Below are 18,443 nucleotides of genomic sequence, written 5' to 3'. Positions count from 1 at the left end.
CTTTTGCAGTCTCTGGCTTACAGAAATCCTTTTTAATTTTCTTCCCTACTAACTAACTTTTAACTATCATTGAACTCTTATGGTTATGCATGCATTCTCAACCAAAAAACAGTCACAGAGTTATCTAGATCAATCTATGTCTGTGACAGGGGGCGAAGTAGGTCCGTGGGCCCCCTAGCCGCCTACAAATGGGTAGGGAAAAGGAAAGGGGTAGGGAGATAGCAGCTGGACTCAAAGGAAGCAGACAGAGAAGTGGTAAACAATCTAAGGAGGAAAACTTATTTTACTAATTATGATACCGGAATACAAGATAACACAATATCATACAATCTAATTGAAACTGAGGCTTATAAATCAAGTAAAATGAGAGAGAGAGAGAGAGGTTTCTGAAGACTAAGAAACCCATTTTGAAATTGGAGGTGCAGGGCTTGGAAGCACACCCACACCCACTGCCAGGCAGTGAGAGCGAGAGTCACTTCTGTGATGTATATCCCTCCCTGACCGTGTGACCCTCAGGTACGTGTCGTTCTTCTGTGTGCTCCACGATGTTATGATGCGGAATAGCAATAGCAAAAATTACAAAGCCATGACACCTGTTTCAGTTCCAGTTGGTCATTTAGAAGCAGACCCATTAATGGCCCAGCAGCCAATTTGTATTTTCTCCCCTGGAATGGCACAGAGTGCAGCCATCCAAAGAGAGGCGCTCCAGCCCCACCTGTCCTTTAAGCAGACTTCAATGCCATAGAAAACTGGAGTAGCCATATTTAGGTTCTGCTTTAGTTTTTGGCATTCAAGTGCTTTCAGTATCTCTTAGCAGTGCACGGACCCAAAGGTCCTGTGCTTTGATTGCATGATGGTTATTTAAACAATATTTGCACTTATGATATATCATAATATAATAATAGTATAATATAAATATCCCAGTAGTTTTAAAATTTTTATTATTTTTTGTCACTATTGTAAATAAAAAAATAAATAAAAAAATTCTAATGTTCTGTAATTTACCTGTTAACAATATTGTATATTTTATGAGATTCATCAAACACAGAATGACTTGTGTTGGAAGGGACTCCAAGGATCACCAAGTTCCAACCCCGTGCCACAGGGAGGTCCACCAACCTCCAGTGATATGAGCTGCTTCAAAAGTAATGCCTCCTCGCTTATTACGTGGGTCGTAAGATGAGAGGCGGATATTGGAGGTGCGGCTGTAGAGGTTGGACCTTCCCATCATCGTCCCATTAAACACTGCTATCGTGTTACAGATGACAGCAGAGGGGTAGCTTGACAGAACGGAATCTGACATGGAAGTGCACATGAAGCAAAGGTGTGCCACTGAATTCCTCCAAGCAGAAAAGGGTTGCACTCGTTGACATTCACCAAAGCTTGCTGAATGTTTCTGGAGACCAAACAGTGGATGTGAGCAGGGGGAGGCAGTGGGAGGTGTGTTTCAGCAGTGGTAACTGTGGGTCACCTTCTCTGGTGCAGAAGGTTATGAGCATGGCATGTAGGCTCCCCTTCCCTCCACTCAGTCTCCCATCTGGATTCTCCAGGATTCTCCTGACCTCTTCATGTCAGTTAGCTCATTAGGGGCAGTTTTCAACCTACCAGCCTGTGCTCCAGAATGGCTCCTGTGGAACCTGGGTAACTTTAATCAGACCATCTTGCAGGATTCCTCTACCACAGACCATCCCGGAGGCAGCGACCACCTCTGTGTACAAAATGGAAGAAGCCCTGAAAGAAGCTTGGAAGCTTCTGACATGATCACCCATATCCAAAACCTTGTTCTGTTCAGGGTATCACAGATAATGAAGAAGAAGTGACCTGATAAATAAAGTGCAACCCAGCTGCTGCTGATGGCCTCTCAGCGGTACTGACAGATGTGAGCCTGAAAGCACAGACCCCAGCCAGGAGCCCAGGGATGACCCATGAACTGTAGCAGGCTGAAGGCACTACTCAGTTAGATGAACAGCTGCATGATTCCTGCTGGACTGTGCGTTTCTGAGAACATCCGACCCCGACAGCTCCAGAAATGTCTCACAAGAAGGAGAACAGACAGAGTCACTGCATGTCCTTTATTCTGTTAGGGTTCACAGAGAGCCAGGTTCATTATGAACAGTGTGTCTGGGCTACACTAAAAAATACAAGCTGAAGAGGAATTGATTTGAGTAATGATGTTTTAGTGAAAAACATTATAGTATAATAATAATAATAATAATAAAGAATAAGTTTTAATACATTAAATTTATAAAAAATGATCAAAGCAAAGCAAGAGATTTCATCAGTAAAAAGCTGCATTACATGTCATGAATTCCAAAAGATGGGCAGTTCAGTGTTTATGAAACACATTTCTTAATCACTTTCCACACTGCATCCTTGACCTCCCTGTTCCTCATGCTGTATACAATAGGGTTCAGTGTTGGAGGCACCACCGAGTACAGTAGTGCCACCATCAGGTCCATGGATGGGGAGGAAATGGAGGGGGGCTTCAGGTAGGCAAAAAAGCCAGTGATGACAAGCAGGGAGAGCACGGCCAGGTGAGGGAGGCACGTGGAGAAGGCTTTGTGCCGTCCCTGCTCAGAGGGCATCCTCAGCACGGCCATGAAGATCTGCACATAGGACACCACTATGAAAACAAAGCAACCAAAGGCTAAACTGAAACTAAAAAGAAGCAACACAACTTCTCTGAGACTTGATTCTGAGCAGGAGAGCTTGAGGATCTGGGGGATTTCACAGAAAAACTGGTTGACAACATTGCCTTGGCAGAGAGGCAGTGAAAAAATAATGGCAGTGTGCAGCAGGGAATTGAGAAGCCCAGCGCCCCAGGCAGCTACTGCCATGGTGGCACAAGCTCTGCTGTCCATCAAGGTCCCATAGTGCAGGGGCTTGCAGATGGCAACGTAGCGGTCATAGGACATGATGGTGAGAAGGAAATACTCTGCTGAGGCTAAGAAGAAAAAGAAAAAGAGCTGTGCAGCACATCCTGCGTAGGAGATGGCCCTGGTGTCCCAGAGGGCGTTGGCCATGGCTTTGGGGAGAGTGGTGGAGATGCAGCCCAGGTCGAGGAGGGCCAGGTTGAGCAGGAAGAAGTACATGGGGGTGTGCAGGCGGTGGTCGCAGGCTACGGCTGTGCTGATGAGGCCGTTGCCCAGGAGGGCAGCCAGGTAGATGCCCAGCAAGAGCCAGAAGTGCAGGAGCTGCAGCTGCCGCGTGTCTGCCAACGGCAGCAGGAGGAACTCGCTGATGGAGCTGCTGTTGGGCATCTGCTGTTCCTGGGTTTGGAGTCCTGTTCAGAGTGCAGAAGGTAATGACAAGTTCAGAACATTCTCAGAGACACTCCTCGTGGTATAATATGACGTGTTTTCATTCTCCTACAACAGTGTAGATTTAGCACCGTTACTTGCATTTAATTTCATGTAGTTCAGCATTCCTTAAGCAGAAGCAGCATTTGGAGCTCTAACCTTCCTCTTATTTCCTTTTTTTATCCCGTCTCCCTGGATATTTTCATCTGTTTCATGTGTTTCATATCTTTACCCCAACTGCTCTTACAACCCCAAACCCAGCCTCTGTGCTGTTCAACTTCACTTAGAAAAAGCTGCCTGTTCTCAGGTTAGAGTGAATTATTCATGTCTGCTAAAAAATATGATAAATTCAATTGCTTCCATGATTTGCGAAAGGGGAGACTGAAAGAATATCATGTGTGACTGTTCAGAAAACAAGCAATTGATTGAAGATAAATTCTCAGAGCTGTGACAGCCAGTTTTAGATTTCTTCCCTTTTGCCTTTACTCAGAACAGGAGATGGAAAATCCCTGCCTTGGATCTCCTCTTGCAAAGGACCCTCACAAACATCCTGCTGTACAGTGGATCTGTGATCCCCCTGCCCCAGGCAGCAGCTGTGGCAGCACAAACCCTGCCAAGGGGCTCCTTCCTCTCACACTTCTCTGCACAGCACCCTGGGCAGCTCCCCGGGCAGGCTGAGTGCTGAGCCTGGCAGGCGGCAGAGTCCCATAGCCGGCACACAGCCCCTGGGGCACAGCAGGGACCCTGCTCTGCTGGACAGCCCTGGGCACCCGCCTGCAGCCCTCAGGGCTGTGCTCTGATGCTGCAGCACGGAAGCTCTCAGCTGGAGCAGAAGGCTTTTTTCACAGTAAAGAAACATGCAGTGTCTGCAGCCAGATCTGCTATTGAATGTCCCATTTATAGTTAACCCTCTATGAACAGCAGCTGCATGGCCTGAAGTTAGACTTACCTTATCATGGTCTGTCAGCAATGTTCCTGCAGCGAGCTCAGAAGGCTGCTCACACCACACACATCCTGCAAGCTCTCTCCCTTTCTCTCCTCTCCTTCTGTCACCTGCAGGCTGTGCTGTGCACAAGAGCTGCTCCTGGGAACAGCTGTCTCTGCAGCACCACCCACTTTTATGAGCTTCCTGTGTCTCAGGAGCCCAGCCCAGCTCAGTTGCAGAGGATATCATTTTTATCCTTCCCACTTGTCTCCCCTGAGATGTCCCTGGGTCCTCATGGCAAACAGCTCCTGAAAGACAACTGCATCATGACTGTACTTTGAAATCTGATGAATTAAACACCAGATTTCTAGCGGTCAGTGTCTAATTCCAGACATGTGGTGAGTCCTCCCACAGAGTGTTTGCTGAAACAAAAAGGGCACACATACAAGAACAGGATATCATAGAATCATAGAATCACCAAGGTTGGAAAAGACCTAAAAGATTATCCAGTCCAACTGTTCTCCTATCACCCATAGCTCCCACTAATCCATGTCCCTCAACACAACATCCAGTCATTTCTTGAACACCTCCAAGGTTGGTGACTCCACCACACCCCTGGGCAGACCATTCCAGGTCCCAAAGTGCAGGATGTGACATTTGGTCTTGTTGAACCTCATCCCATTGGCTTCAGCCCAGCTCTCCAGCCTGTCCAGATTCCTCTGTAGGGCCTTGCTACTCCCAGGCAGATCCACACTCTCAGCCAATTTGGTGTCATCTGCGAACTTACTGAGGGTGCACTCAATGCCCTCATCCAGGTCCCAGCTCCCTTAGCCTCTCCTCATAAGGCTGATTCTCCAAGCCCTTCACGAGCCTCGTTGCCCTTCTCTGGACCTGCTCCAGTACCTCCATGTCCTTTTTGTGCTGAGGTGCCCAAAGCTGGACACAGTACTCGAGGTGAGGCCTCACCAATGCTGAGTACAGGGGCAGGATGACTTCCTTAGTCCTGCTCACCACACCATTCTTAATACAAGCCAGGATGCCGTTGGCTTTCTTGGCCACCCGGGCACACTGTCAGTTCATGTTCAGCCGTGCATCAATCAGAACCCCCAGCTCCGTTTCCTCCACACAGTCCTCCAGCCACTCCGCCCCAAGCCTATAGCGCTGCCTGGGCTTGTTGTGGCCAAAATGCAGGACCTGGCATTTGGTCTTGTTAAACCTCATCCCATTGGCTTCGGCCCAGCTCTCCAGCCTGTCCAGACCCCTCTGTAGGGCCTTGCTACCCCCAGGCTGATCCACACTCCCAGCCAATTTAGTGTCATCTGCAAACTTACTGAGGGTGCACTCAATGCCCTCATCGAGGTCATCAATAAAGATGTTGAAGAGGACAGGCCCCAGCACCGACCCCTGGGGAAAACCACTCGTGACCGGTCGCCAGCTGGATTTAACTCCATTTACCACCACTCTCTGAGCCCGGCCCTCCAGCCAGCTCCTTACCCAGCCGAGACTGTACCCGTCCAAGCCATGGGCTGCCAGCTTCTGCAGGAGAATACCATGGGAGACAGTGTCAAAGGCTTTGCTGAAGTCCAGGTAGAGCACATCAACAGCCTTTCCCTCATCCAGCAGATGGGTCACAGGGTCGTAGAAGGAGATCAGGTTGGTCAGACAGGACCTGACCTTCATGAACCCATGCTGGCTAGGCCTGATCCCCCGGCCATCCCGCACATGCCGAGTGATCTCCCTCAAGACAATCTGTTCCATTACCTTCCCTGGCACTGAGGTCAGGCTCACAGGCCTGTAGTTCCCCGGATCCTCCTTACAACCCTTCTTGTAAATGGGAGTCACGTCGGCAAGCCTCCAGTCTTCTGGGACCTCACCAGTCAACAAGGAGAGCTGGTAGATGATGGAAAGCGGCTTGGCTACAACCTCTGCCAGTTCCCTCAGCACTCTCGGGTGGATCTCATCCGGCCCCATGGACTTGTGGCAGTCCAGGTGGAGCAGTAAGTCTCTGACTGTTTCTTCCAGAATAACAGGGGGGTCAGCGTGCTCCCCAGCCAAGACTACCAGTTCAGAGAGAGGAGTACCCTGAGGATAACTGGTCTGACCTTTAAAGACAGACGTAAAGAAGGCATTCAGAACCTCCACCTTTTCCTTATCCTCAGTGGTCACATTCCCAGCCTCATCCAGAAAAGAGTGGATATTCTCCTTTGTCCTCCTCTTACTGTTAATGTACTTATAAAAGAGTTTGTTATTCCTTTTCACCCCAGTGGCCAGGTTAAATTCGAGCTGGGCTTTTGCCTTTCTGATTTCCCCTCTACACATCCGAACAACTTCCTTGAATTCATTCTCAGTTGCCTGTCCCTCCTTCCACAGGCGGTAGATTCTCTTTTTCTCTCAGAGCCTCAAGAACAGCTCCCTATTCAAACACCCTGGTCTTCTTCCCCACCGGCTCATTTTGCAGCTCAGGGGGACCGCCTGCTCCTGTGCCCTTAGGACTTCCTTCTTGAAGAGCAACCAGCTCTCTTGGACCCCTTTGTTCGCTAAGACTGAATGCCAGGGGACTCCCCCTACTAGTCTCTTGAACAAATCAAAGTCTGCCCTCCGGAAGTCCAAGGTAGCAGTTTTATTATGCATTATTTATTAATTACACATTATTTATTATTTTATTACACATGCTGTAAGATCAGTGGATCTCAATGGACTCTCAATTAAAGCTCTGATATGAGGTGCTAGCAGGACCATCAGGGAGTGTGAGTGGGAGATCGACTGTTGGAGTGACTTGCTGGCATCCCCGAGAGAAGAGTGACAGTGAGATACCCCCAGAAAAGTGGTTGACCCCCTGCCCTGTCACAGTCAGACAGACCTGACTGATGAGGAGGGCTGGAAGAGAGTCCCAACTTGGCTTCATGGGAGCCCCCCCTGCCTGCCTGGCCCTCTTCCCCAGCTCCCTCTAAGCAACAGGTTTAAGATACAGGAACCTGACGGAGATGTGAGTGGGGAGGCAATGGAGGTTCTGACTAGGAGGGAGCCTAAGGCAAGGTGGTCACCATGCCTCAAGACTTCCTCTGTCATGAAATAAAGAAGGGTGGTCGTAGTGGGTGACTCCCTTCTTAGAGGAACAGAGGGCTCCATATGCAGACCAGACCTGAGCCATTGGGAAGTCTGCTGCTTTCCTGGGGCCCGGATCAAGGCCATAAGCAAGAAACTCCCAAAGCTGGTTTGGTCCACTGATGATTTTTCACTACTCATAGTTCAGGTGGGCAGTGATGAAACTGCTCAGAGAAGCCTACAAACTGTGAAAAGAAATTTCAGGGGTTTATCATATCATAGTATCATAGTATTGTGTGAGTTGGAAGGGACCTTAGAGATCATCGAGTCCAACTCCCGGGATTCGAGCCCTTCTGTGTAGCAGAGCAGCATTTCTGCCACTTGCGCCACAGGGGGGATTCGAACCCCGGGCCTCTGGTGTTGCAAGCAGCAATTCTACCACTGCGCCACCAGAGGCACACAAGGCTGTGAAGGCTGTTTAGTTCGAAGAGCGAGAGCTCAAGCGATTTTTTTGCTCTATACCTTCAGGGAGTGAGGGAAACAGAGCAGGCTTGGAAAGCACAAGCAATGAATCATTGGCTCAGAGGCTGGTGTTAAGCCACAAACTTTGGGTTCTTTGATCATGGGGCAGTTTACTTGGCCTCAGGCCTGTTATCCATGAATGGAACCCAACTATCTCAAAGGGGGCAACGAATCCTAGCGCAGAAGATAGAGGGGCTTATCGAACGAGCTTTAAACTAGCCATGATGGGGAAGAGGACCAAACAGTGCTCACCAGAGGTGAGCCTAGGGGAATGATGCTTGATCTGGGGATGAGGCAGATGACTCAGCTGAAGTGCATCTACACCAATGAATGCAGCTTAAGCAACAAGCAGGAGGAGATGGAAGCGATTGTGCATCTGGAAAACCATGATCTAGTTACTATTACCAATCCATGGTGGGACCGCTGCCATGACTGGAGTGCTGTGATGGATGGTTACAAGCTCTTCAGAAAAGATAGATGAGGAAGGCTGGTGGTGTGGCCCTTTATATTAAAGAGAGTTTTGATATCGAAGAGCTTGGGCTTCGGAATGGTAAAGTTGAGTGTCTGTGGGTAAGGATCAGGGGGAAGGCCTGTAGGGGTGACATTTTGCTGGGGGTCTGTTGTAGACCACCTAATGGGGATGAAGAGATGGTTTGAGGCTTTCTACGAGCAGCTTACTGAAGTCGCACAATAACCAGCACTCATTCTCTTGGGAGACTTCCACTTCCCTGATATTTTGGAAATACAATACAGCCCAGAGGAAGCAGTCTAAGAGGTTTCTAGATTGTATGGAAGACAGCTTCCTTACGCAGCTGGTACAGAAGCCTACCAGGGGTGGTGTCTTGCTAGACCTGCTCTTCACTAATAGTGAAGGACTGGTAGGAGATGAGAAGGCTGGGGACTGTCTTGGGCAGAGCGACCATGAAATGGTAGAATTCTCTATTCTTGGAGATGTCAGAAGGGTGACTAGCAAAACTACTATCCTGAACTTCGAGAGGGTGGAGTTTAACCCGTTCAAGGCACCTGTAGCACAGGTCCCTTGGGAGTAGCTCCTTACGGGTAAAGGGGTCCAGGAAGCCTGGATGCTCCTCAAGATGGAAATCTTCAAGGCACAAGAACAGGGTGTCCTTGAATGCTGTAAGGCGAGCCGTAGGATGAACTGGGAACAATTGTTGAGACTCCAGAAGAAAAAGAGAATCTACGTCCTCTGGAAGAAGGGACAGGCTACTTGGGGAGACTACAAGGAGGTTGCTAAGGAATGCAGGCAGGAAGTTAGGAAGGCTAAAGCCTAGATCAAATGTAGATTGGCCACGATGGTAAAAGAAAATAAGAAATCTTTTTACAAATATATCAACGGGAAGAGAACCAAGGAAAGTGTCAATTCCTTACTTGATACAGCAGGGAATGTGACCACTGAGAATAAGAGAAGGCTGAGGTCCTCAGTGCCTTCTTTACACCTGCCTTTAATGGGCAGAACGGTTGTCCTCAGGGCACTTCATGCCCCGATTTGAAATTCTGGGATGGAATGCAGAATACACCCCCAGTGATTCAGCTGGAGACAGTTAAAGAGCTCCTCCTCCACCTGGACTGTCACAAGTCCATGGGACCAGATGGGCTCCACCATCAAGTGCTGAAGGAGCCGGCAAGGGTGATTGCTGAGCCACTCTACCATCTACCAGCGCTCCTGGTTAACTGGAGAGGTCCCAGAGGATTGGAGGCTTGCTGATGTGATTCCCCTCTACAAGAAGGGTAGTAAGGAGGATCTGGGGAACTACAGGCCTGTCAGCCTGACCTCGGTACCGGGTAAAGTTATGGAGCAAATCTTCTTGGCTGAGATCACATGGCATATGCGTGGCATCCAGGGGATCAGGCCTAGCCAGCATGGATTCATGAAAGGCAGGTTGTGCTTAACCAATCTCCTTCTACGATTGGGTGACCAGGCTGGTAGATGAGGGTAAGGCAGTTGATGTAGTCTACCTGGACTTCCGCAAGGCCTTTGACATGGTTTCTCACAGTATCCTCCTGAGGAAACTGGCTGCCCGTGGCCTAGACAGGTATACCCTTCTTTGGGTAAGGAACTGGCAGGAGGATCGTGCTCAGAGAGTAGTGGGAGTTAAGTCCGGCTGGCGACCCGTTACAAGTGGTGTCCCCCAAGTGTTGGTTCTGAGGCCAATCTTGTTTAACATCTTCATTGATAACCTGGATGAGGGAATTGAGTGCAAGCTAAGTAAACTTGCAGATGACACCAAGTTGGGAGGTGGTGTTGATCTGCTTGAGGGTGGGGAGGCCCTGCTAAGGGATCTGGATAGGCTGAATTGCTGGGATGAGGTTAATGGGATGAGGTTCAACAAGGCCAAGTGCCGGGTCCTGCACTTTGGCCACAACAACCCCATGCAGCTCTCTAGGCTTGGGGCAGAGTGGCTGGATGACTGTGAAGAGGAAAGGGACCTGGGGGTGTTGGTTGATGCTCGGCTAAATATGAGCCAACAGTGTGCCCAGGAGGCCAAGAAGGACAACAGCATCCTGGCTTGTATAAGAAATAGTGTGGCCAGCAGGAGCAGAGAGGTGATCATCCCTCTGTACTCAGCTCTGGTGAGGCCGCATCTTGAGTACTGTGTTCAGTTTTGGGCTCCTCACTGCAAGAAAGACACTGAGGCCCTGGAACGTGTCCAGAGAAGGGCAACAAAACTGGTGAGGGGTCTGGAGTACAAGTCTTATGAGGAGCGGCTCAGGGAGCTGGGATTGTTTAGCCTGGAGAAGAGGAGGCTCAGGAGAGACTTCATTGAACTTTATAACTTCCTGAAGGGAGGCTGTGATGAGGAGGGGCTTGGCCTCTTTTGCCAGGCAACAAACAGGACTGAAGAAATGGCCACAATTTGTATCAGAAGAGGTTTAGGCTGAACATATGAAGGAACGTTTTCTCTCAGAGAGTGGTCTGGCACTGGAATAGTCTGCCCAGGGAAGTGGTGGAGTCGCCATCACTGGCAGTGTTCAAGAAGTGTCTGGATAGGGAGCTAGGAGATATGGGTTAGGGGTTTTCTGTCGGTATGGTAAAGGGAGGACGGTTGGACTAGATGATATTATATTATAGGTCCTTCTCAACCTTGTGATTCTATGATGTTCTGTTGTGGAATACTGACAACAGACATCACAAAACCACAACACAGAGGCAGTGACAGATGTGAATCTGAAAGCACAGACCCGAGCCAGGAGCCCAGGGATGGCCCATCAGCTGCTGCAGGCTGAATTCACCACACAGTTTGATGAACAGCTGTGTGCTTCCTGCTGGATTGTGAGTATCTGAGCATATCTGACGCCGACAGCTCCAGAAATGTCTCACAAGAAGGAGGACAAGTCACTGCACATCCTTTATTCTCTTAAGGTTCACAGAGAGCCTGGTTCATTTAATGAAAAGAATTACAGTATCTTAAAAAAATAAAATAAAAATTAATACATTACACCTATAAGAAATGATCAAAACAAAACAAAACAAAACAAAGAGTTTGCAGCAGTAAAGAGCTGTATTACATGCCATGAATTCCAAAAGATGGGCAGTTCAGTGCTTTTGATACAAATTTGTTTATCAATTTCCTCACTGCATCCTTGACTTCCTGGTTCCTCATGCTGTAGATGAGGGGGTTCACTGCTGGAGGTACCACCGAGTACAGAAATGCAACCATCAGATCCATGGATGGGGAGGAAAATGAGGGGGGCTTCAGGTAGGCAAAAAAGCCATTACTGAGAAACAGGGAGACGACAGCCAGGTGAGGGAGGCACGTGGAGAAGGCTTTGTGCCGACCCTGCACAGAGGGCATCCTCAGCACGGCCATGAAGATCTGCACATAGGACACAACTAGGAAAACAAAGCAGCCACAGTCTAAACTGACACTGAAAATGACAAGCACAACTTCCCTGAGATAAGAGGCTGAGCAGGAGAGCTTGAGGATCTGGGGGATTTCACAGAAAAACTGGTTGACAACATTGCCTTGGCAGAGAGGCAGTGAAAACATACTGGCAGTGTGCAGCAGGGAATAGAGAACCCCAGCGCCCCAGGCAGCTGCTGCCATGGTGGCACAAGCTCTGCTGTCCATCAAGGTCCCGTAGTGCAGGGGCTTGCAGATGGCAACGTAGCGGTCATAGGACATGATGGTGAGAAGGGAAAACTCTGCTGACATGAAGAAGACAAAGAAAAAGAGCTGTGCAGCACATCCTGCGTAGGAGATGGCCCTGGTGTCCCAGAGGGCGTTGGCCATGGCTTTGGGGAGAGTGGTGGAGATGCAGCCCAGGTCGAGGAGGGCCAGGTTGAGCAGGAAGAAGTACATGGGGGTGTGCAGGCGGCGGTCGCAGGCTACGGCTGTGCTGATGAGGCCGTTGCCCAGGAGGGCAGCCAGGTAGATGCCCAGCAAGAGCCAGAAGTGCAGGAGCTGCAGCTGCCGCGTGTCTGCCAACGGCAGCAGGAGGAACTCGCTGATGGAGCTGCTGTTGGGCATCTGCTGTTCCTGGGCTTGGAGTCCTGCTCAGAGTGCAGAAGATAATGACAAGATCAGACCATCCTCAGAGACAGTCCTTCTGCTGTACTGTGAAATGTTTTCCTTTTCCGTTTGGAAAATGTTCGTTTAACTCCATAACTTGATTTTTTTTTTTTTTTTTTTTTTTTTTTTTTTTTTTTTTTTTTCATGAGCTTCACCATCTCTAAAGAGGTAGAAGATTAAGGAGATCTTACTTTTTTTCTCATTTCATAATCCTATCCCAGCCTCCTGAATAATTTCCTCTCTGGAGCTGTTTAAACATCTCATATCTTTACTCTTACAGGTCTTAGAGCCCCCAACCCCAGCCTCTTTGCACTTCAGTTTGTCTTAGACAAATCTGCCTGTTTGCAGAATAAGAGCACTCTTAAAGTCTGCAGAAAACAATAAAAACATAAACTGATTTTGTCCTATTTGAAATGAGAGGCTGAAAGCACAACCTGTGTGACTGTTCACAAAACAATGGATGGATTGAAGAAATATTTGGGAGTCTCAGAGTTGTGCTCTAATTTGAAAGCCTTTTAGATTTCTGCCCCCAGTCCTTTCTGCCTTCCCTGAGAACAGGAAATGAAAAATCTCTGCCTTGTCTCTCCTCTTGAAAAGGGCCCTTACAAGCATCCTCTTGTGCAGTGGAGCTGTGATCCCCTTCCCCAGGCAGCAGCTGTGGCAACAGAATCCCTGCCAGGGCGCTCCTTCTTCCCATACGCCTCCCCCTGAACAGCAGGGACCCTGCTCTGCAGGACAGCTCTGGGCACTTGCCTGCAGCCCCATATGCACAGGCTGAATCCGTGCTGGGACACGCAGCCCTCAGGGCTGTGCTCTGATGCTGCAGAACAGAAACACTCCGCTGGAGCAGAAGTCTTTTTCATAGTGAAGAAACACGCAGTGCCTGCAGCCAGATCTGCTATGGGATGTCCCTGATTAAGTTAACCCTCCATGAATAGCATCTGCATGGTCTGCAGTGAGACTTACCGTGTTGAGATCTGTGTGCAATGCTCCTGCAGTGAGCTCACATCCCGCTCTCACCGTTCACATCCTGCAAGCTCTCTCCCCTTTCTCTCCTCTCCTTCTGTCACCTGCAGGCTGTGCTGTGCACAAGAGCTGCTCCTGGGCACAGCTCTATCTCTGCAGCGCTACCCACTTGTATGAGCTCCCTGTGTCCCAGGAGCCCAGCCCAGCCCAGCAGATTAGGATGGCATTTTCATCCTTCCCACTCCTCTCCCCTGAGATATCCCTGGGTCCTCATGGCCAACAGCTCCTGAAAGAAAACAGCATCATGACTGTGTCTAACTCATTTCTTATACAAATATTCCCAGTGAAAGACAAACCTCAATGAAAGTGACATGGACATGGCATGCAGTTGATCACTGTGTTTTACTGTTCATTCAATTGCAACACGTTTCCTGCTGTTTGTTGGCCAAAAAAAAAAAAAAAAAAAAAAAAAGAGAAATCTTTCCTTTTCCATGTGCAGCTGGTTTTCTGTGGAAAGCTAGTGGGAGTTGGTGTAAAGGAGTTTTAACACTGAGCGGGTGAATGCAGAGGAGAAGAGTGATGTGAAGAAAAGTGATGCAAGTCCCATGGGGCCAGTGTGAGCAGAAATGGGGTGGGGAGATTGAGGAGGACCTTTGTCCACACAGTAACACAACAGAACTCATTGGGAACATTCCAGATTGGTACCAGTTGCACAGTGCTGCTTAAATGTTTTGTTTATACTCAAATATAAATAAATAAACAAAAAATGCCTGCCAGCTTTGGCCACTTTAAGCTCTCTCCAGATTGCCCTCCATTTTGCTGTACAGGTTCTGATAACCTGAAGGAGATGACAGGAACGCACAAGGCTCAGGAGACTCTTTATGTTATAATGGGCCTCAGGGCTCATATGCTGCTGAGTCCATCAACCTCCAGTGCAGAGAGAAGTTTGCACAGAGTGCTCAACAAGACAAAGGCAGAAGTAACAGTGAAGTTTCTTGGAGTATTAATGGGCCCACTGAGGGACACTAACAAGCCAGCTTCCCAAGGGACTTGTTAGAGCAGATAATTGGAAGCCATGAGTACAGGCAATGAAAGGCACTGGCATGATGGCTCTTATGCTGAGAATCTCCCCCTTTGTCTTATGAAGAAGAAAGGCCAAACCTTGATCTCTAGACATTGGCAGGGAGATTCTGTCTCTCATATTGGCTTAGGGCCATTCCTGGGGCAGTGGATGGAGAATTGTATGATGTCAAATAAAAGGCAAGAGAACAGATGATCCCATGCTCTGCATGGGGTGCAAGGACACTGTGAGGTTCATGTCCCATGTGTGCCCTGTGTCTCATCGCAGGATGTGGGATGTAAGAAAGGCCCAATCTGAGCAAGCAGTCAATCCCAATGAAACACTGAACTTCAGATCTCTCCGTTCCAGTGTCCTGTTTTGCACACCCTCCCATAGTTTGATGTTCTTTATATTATGTGGTGCCCAGAAGAGCACCCAGTGCTCCAGGTGAGGCTGAAGCAATGCAGAGCAGAGAGGGATGATCCTTTCCCTCACCCAGCTGGCAATACCTTACGTGATGAACTCCAGAGGACCGTTGGCCTTCCTGGCTTCCTGGGCACATTGCATACTCAAATTCAATTTGATGCTGAGCAGGACGCCCAATCCTTTTCAGTCAGAATGCCCTCCGTTGTTCCTTATCCAGTCAGTGTGTATGTCCAGGGTTGCCCCTATACAGGCGCACAATCAGGCACTTGTTATACTTTATGCACTTGGTGCTTAGTACCAACTGGTACCCACTTCTATGATTGTCCACATCTCTCTGCAAGTCCTCTTCACCCTCAGTGGATGCAACAGCACCTCCTCATCTGGTCTCATCAGCAAGCTTGCTCAGAACATCTTCAAGTCCTGCGTGCAAGTCATCCACAAAAACATGATAGTAAAGTGGATCTAAAATGCAGCCCTAGGGAGCCATTACAGTGACCATCTACCAGCCTGATGAAAACTATTGACTATAATCCTTTGGGCCTGACCTAATGGGCAACTGATCACCCACCAAGTTGTGTTTCTGTCTAGCCGTATGCAGGACATTCTGCTCAGAAGAGTGCTGTAAGAAACAGTATCAGAAGCTCTACTGAAATCATCAAGGATAACATCAACTGGCTTCCCTTGGTCAGCTAAATGGATAACTGTGTCATAAGTGACCTGAATTTAAACAGGACCGTCCCCTCGGGAACTTGTCTTGGCTGTGATCAATGGCAGAATTTCCTTCAGCTGTTTTTCCATAACTCCCACCATCATTGTCTCCATAGTTTTACCAGGCACTGGAGTGAGACTGACAGGTTCATAATTGCCCATATTATCTTTCTCTTTCTTCCTTACAATGAGACAACATTTGCCAGCTACCTGTCAACTGGCATGACCCTAGACTTCTTTAGATGCAATTGAAATAAGAGCCCAGAGCATACTAAAGTGTCATCATTGCAAGAACATTGATGTGCCATTGCTTTGCAATGCTGTGAACTCCAGAGTATGCCACAGATGGAGCAGAGAGGAAGATCTGCCTCTTCCGTTGCGAGCTCATCCATTTGGTAAGCAGAATAGCACTACATGATACATGGGGACTGTGTCTCTGCTCTGCTCCGACCCTGGAGGTGTTCAAGGAGTGAATGGATATTGTGTTGAAGGACATGGAATAATGGGAGCTATTGGTGATAGGTGAACAGCTGGACTGGATGATCTTGTAGGTCTTTGCCAACCCTGGTGATTCTATGATTCTATGCTACTGTGTCCTTGTCTCTGTGCCCTTTTAGTTTCAGCAAACACTCTCTGGGAGGACTCACCACATGTCTGGAATTAGTCACTGACCGCTAGAAATCTGGTGTTAAATTCAACAGATTTGAATGTACTGTCATGATGCTGTTGTCTTTCAGGAGCTGTTTGCCATGAGGACCCAGGGACATCTCAGGGGAGACAAGTGGGAAGGATAAAAATGATATCCTCTGTTACTGAGCTGGGCTGGGCTCCTGGGACACAGGGAGCTCATAAAAGTGGGTAATGTTGTAGATAGACAGCTGTGCCCAGGAGCAGCTCTTGTGCACAGCACACCAGGGCTGGGGCTTGATTTGCAGTTGACATGAGGACAGAAGAGAAGGGAGACAGAGCTTACAGAGTGTGTACAGTGTGAGCCTGATGTGAGCTCACTGCAAGGGATTGCAACATGGTAAGTGTCTCTCAGAAGGCAATGCAGCTGCTTTTCCTGGAGGGATCACCAAATCTGGGACATCCCATCGCAGATCTGGCTGCAGGCACTGCATGTTTCTTTAAAGTGGAAAAAGCCTTCTGCTCCAGCTGAGGGATTCCGTGCTGCAGTGTCAGAGCACAGCCCTGAGGGCTGCGTGTCCCAGCACGGCTGCAGGCTGTGCAGCCGGGGCTGCAGGCGGGTGCCCAGGGCTGTCGTGCAGAGCAGGGTCCCTGCTGTGCCCCAGGGGCTGTGTGCCGGCTATGGGACTCTGCCACTTGTCAGGATCAGCACTCAACATATCTGGGGAGCTGCCTTTCAAGAGGAGAGCCAAGGTAGGAATTTTCTGTTTTTTCTTTTGTTTGTTTTTTGTTTGGTTTTTTTTTTGTTTTTTTTTTGTTTTTTGTTTTTTGTTTTTTTTTTTTTTAAGGAAGGGGAAAGGATTGGAAGCAGAAATATAAAAGGGGCTGTCAAATATAAACACAGTGCTGAGACTCCCAAATTCTTCTCAGTCAATTGCTTGTTTTGTGAACTCTCACACGTGATGTGTTTTCCGCCTCTCCTTTTAAGGAGAGGAACCTTTTCAAGGGGGAAATTAGTTGAAAATATCATTTTCTGTTGACAAAAATCATGCACTTATATTGCAAATATGCAGGTTTCCTGAACAGAAAGTGAAGGGCGCAAGGTTGGGACTGAGGACTTTACGAGCAGTGTGGGTAAAGATATGAGACAAAAAACAGATGAAAAAATCCACGGAGATGAGATAAGATTAGAAGATGAGAGGAAGGTTAAAGCTCCATGTGCCTCTTCTACTTAAGGAATGTTGAACTTAATGAAATTAAATTCAAGTTGTGGTGCTAAATAAACACTGACATAGGAGAATGAAAACATTTCACAGTACAGCAGAAGGAATGTCTTTGAGAATGGTCTGAACTTGTCATTATCTTCTGCACTCTGAGCAGGACTTCAAGAACAGCAGATGCCCAACAGCAGCTCCATCAGCGAGTTCCTCCTGCTGCCATTGGCAGACACGCGGCAGCTGCAGCTCCTGCACTTCTGGCTCTTGCTGGGCATCTACCTGGCTGCCCTCCTGGGCAACGGCCTCATCAGCACAGCCGTAGCCTGCGACCGCCGCCTGCACACCCCCATGTACTTCTTCCTGCTCAACCTGGCCCTCCTCGACCTGGGCTGCATCTCCACCACTCTCCCCAAAGCCATGGCCAACGCCCTCTGGGACACCAGGGCCATCTCCTACACAGGATGTGCTGCACAGCTCTTTTTCTTTCTCTTCTTCCTTTCAGCAGAGTATTCCCTTCTCACCATCATGTCCTATGACCGCTACGTTGCCATCTGCAAGCCCCTGCACTACGGGACCCTGATGGACAGCAGAGCTTGTGCCACCATGGCAGCAGCTGCCTGGGGCAGTGGGGTTCTTTGTTCCCTGCTGCACACTGCCAGTACGTTTTCACTGCCTCTCTGCCAAGGCAATGTTGTCAACCAGTTTTTCTGTGAAATCCCCCAGATCCTCAAGCTCTCCTGCTCAGAATCAAATCTCAGGGAAGTTGTGTTTATTATTTTTACTAACAGTTTAGGCTTTGGGTGCTTTGTTTTCATGGTTGTGTCCTATGTGCAGATCTTCCTTGCTGTGCTGAGGATGCCCTCAGAGCAGGGACGGTACAAAGCCTTCTCCACGTGCCTCCCTCACCTGGCCGTGGTCTCCCTCTTTCTCATCACTGCCTTTTTTGCCTACCTGAAGCCTCCCTCTATTTCCTCCCCATCCATGGACCTGACGGTAGCAGTTCTGTACTCCGTGGTGCCTCCAGCACTGAACCCTATTATCTACAGCATGAGGAACAGGAAGATCAAGCATGCTCTCAGCAAGGTGTTGCAGTATGCACTATTCCAGCATCAATAA

General features: G+C 48.7%; 3 protein-coding genes across 3 annotated transcripts; 1 reads left to right on the top strand and 2 right to left on the bottom strand.

The window, feature by feature from the left end:
* Positions 1–2,333: 2,333 nt before the first annotated feature.
* Positions 2,334–3,260, bottom strand: LOC140265189 (olfactory receptor 14J1-like). Its single transcript, XM_072361074.1, has one exon. It carries the CDS (start codon positions 3,258–3,260, stop codon positions 2,334–2,336), a length of 927 nt encoding a protein of 308 aa, XP_072217175.1.
* An 8,055-nt stretch (positions 3,261–11,315) lies between these two features.
* Positions 11,316–12,281, bottom strand: LOC140265170 (olfactory receptor 14C36-like). The gene has a single exon (XM_072361056.1). The coding sequence runs from the start codon at positions 12,279–12,281 to the stop codon at positions 11,316–11,318; it is 966 nt and encodes a 321-aa protein (XP_072217157.1).
* A 5,226-nt stretch (positions 12,282–17,507) lies between these two features.
* Positions 17,508–18,443, top strand: LOC140265073 (olfactory receptor 14J1-like). The gene has a single exon (XM_072360951.1). The coding sequence runs from the start codon at positions 17,508–17,510 to the stop codon at positions 18,441–18,443; it is 936 nt and encodes a 311-aa protein (XP_072217052.1).

Source organism: Excalfactoria chinensis, unplaced genomic scaffold (genome assembly GCF_039878825.1).
Source record: "Excalfactoria chinensis isolate bCotChi1 unplaced genomic scaffold, bCotChi1.hap2 Scaffold_68, whole genome shotgun sequence".
Classification (NCBI taxonomy): Eukaryota; Metazoa; Chordata; class Aves; order Galliformes; family Phasianidae; genus Excalfactoria; species Excalfactoria chinensis.
Note: the sequence above shows the minus strand (reverse complement) of the source record. Positions and strands in the feature narration are given on the sequence as shown.

What these genes read in the sequence shown, in the direction of transcription:
- LOC140265189 (XM_072361074.1), bottom strand. Translation starts at nt 3,260, where the DNA reads ATGCCCAACAGCAGCTCCATCAGCGAGTTCCTCCTGCTGCCGTTGGCA.
- LOC140265073 (XM_072360951.1), top strand. Translation starts at nt 17,508, where the DNA reads ATGCCCAACAGCAGCTCCATCAGCGAGTTCCTCCTGCTGCCATTGGCA.
- LOC140265170 (XM_072361056.1), bottom strand. Translation starts at nt 12,281, where the DNA reads ATGCCCAACAGCAGCTCCATCAGCGAGTTCCTCCTGCTGCCGTTGGCA.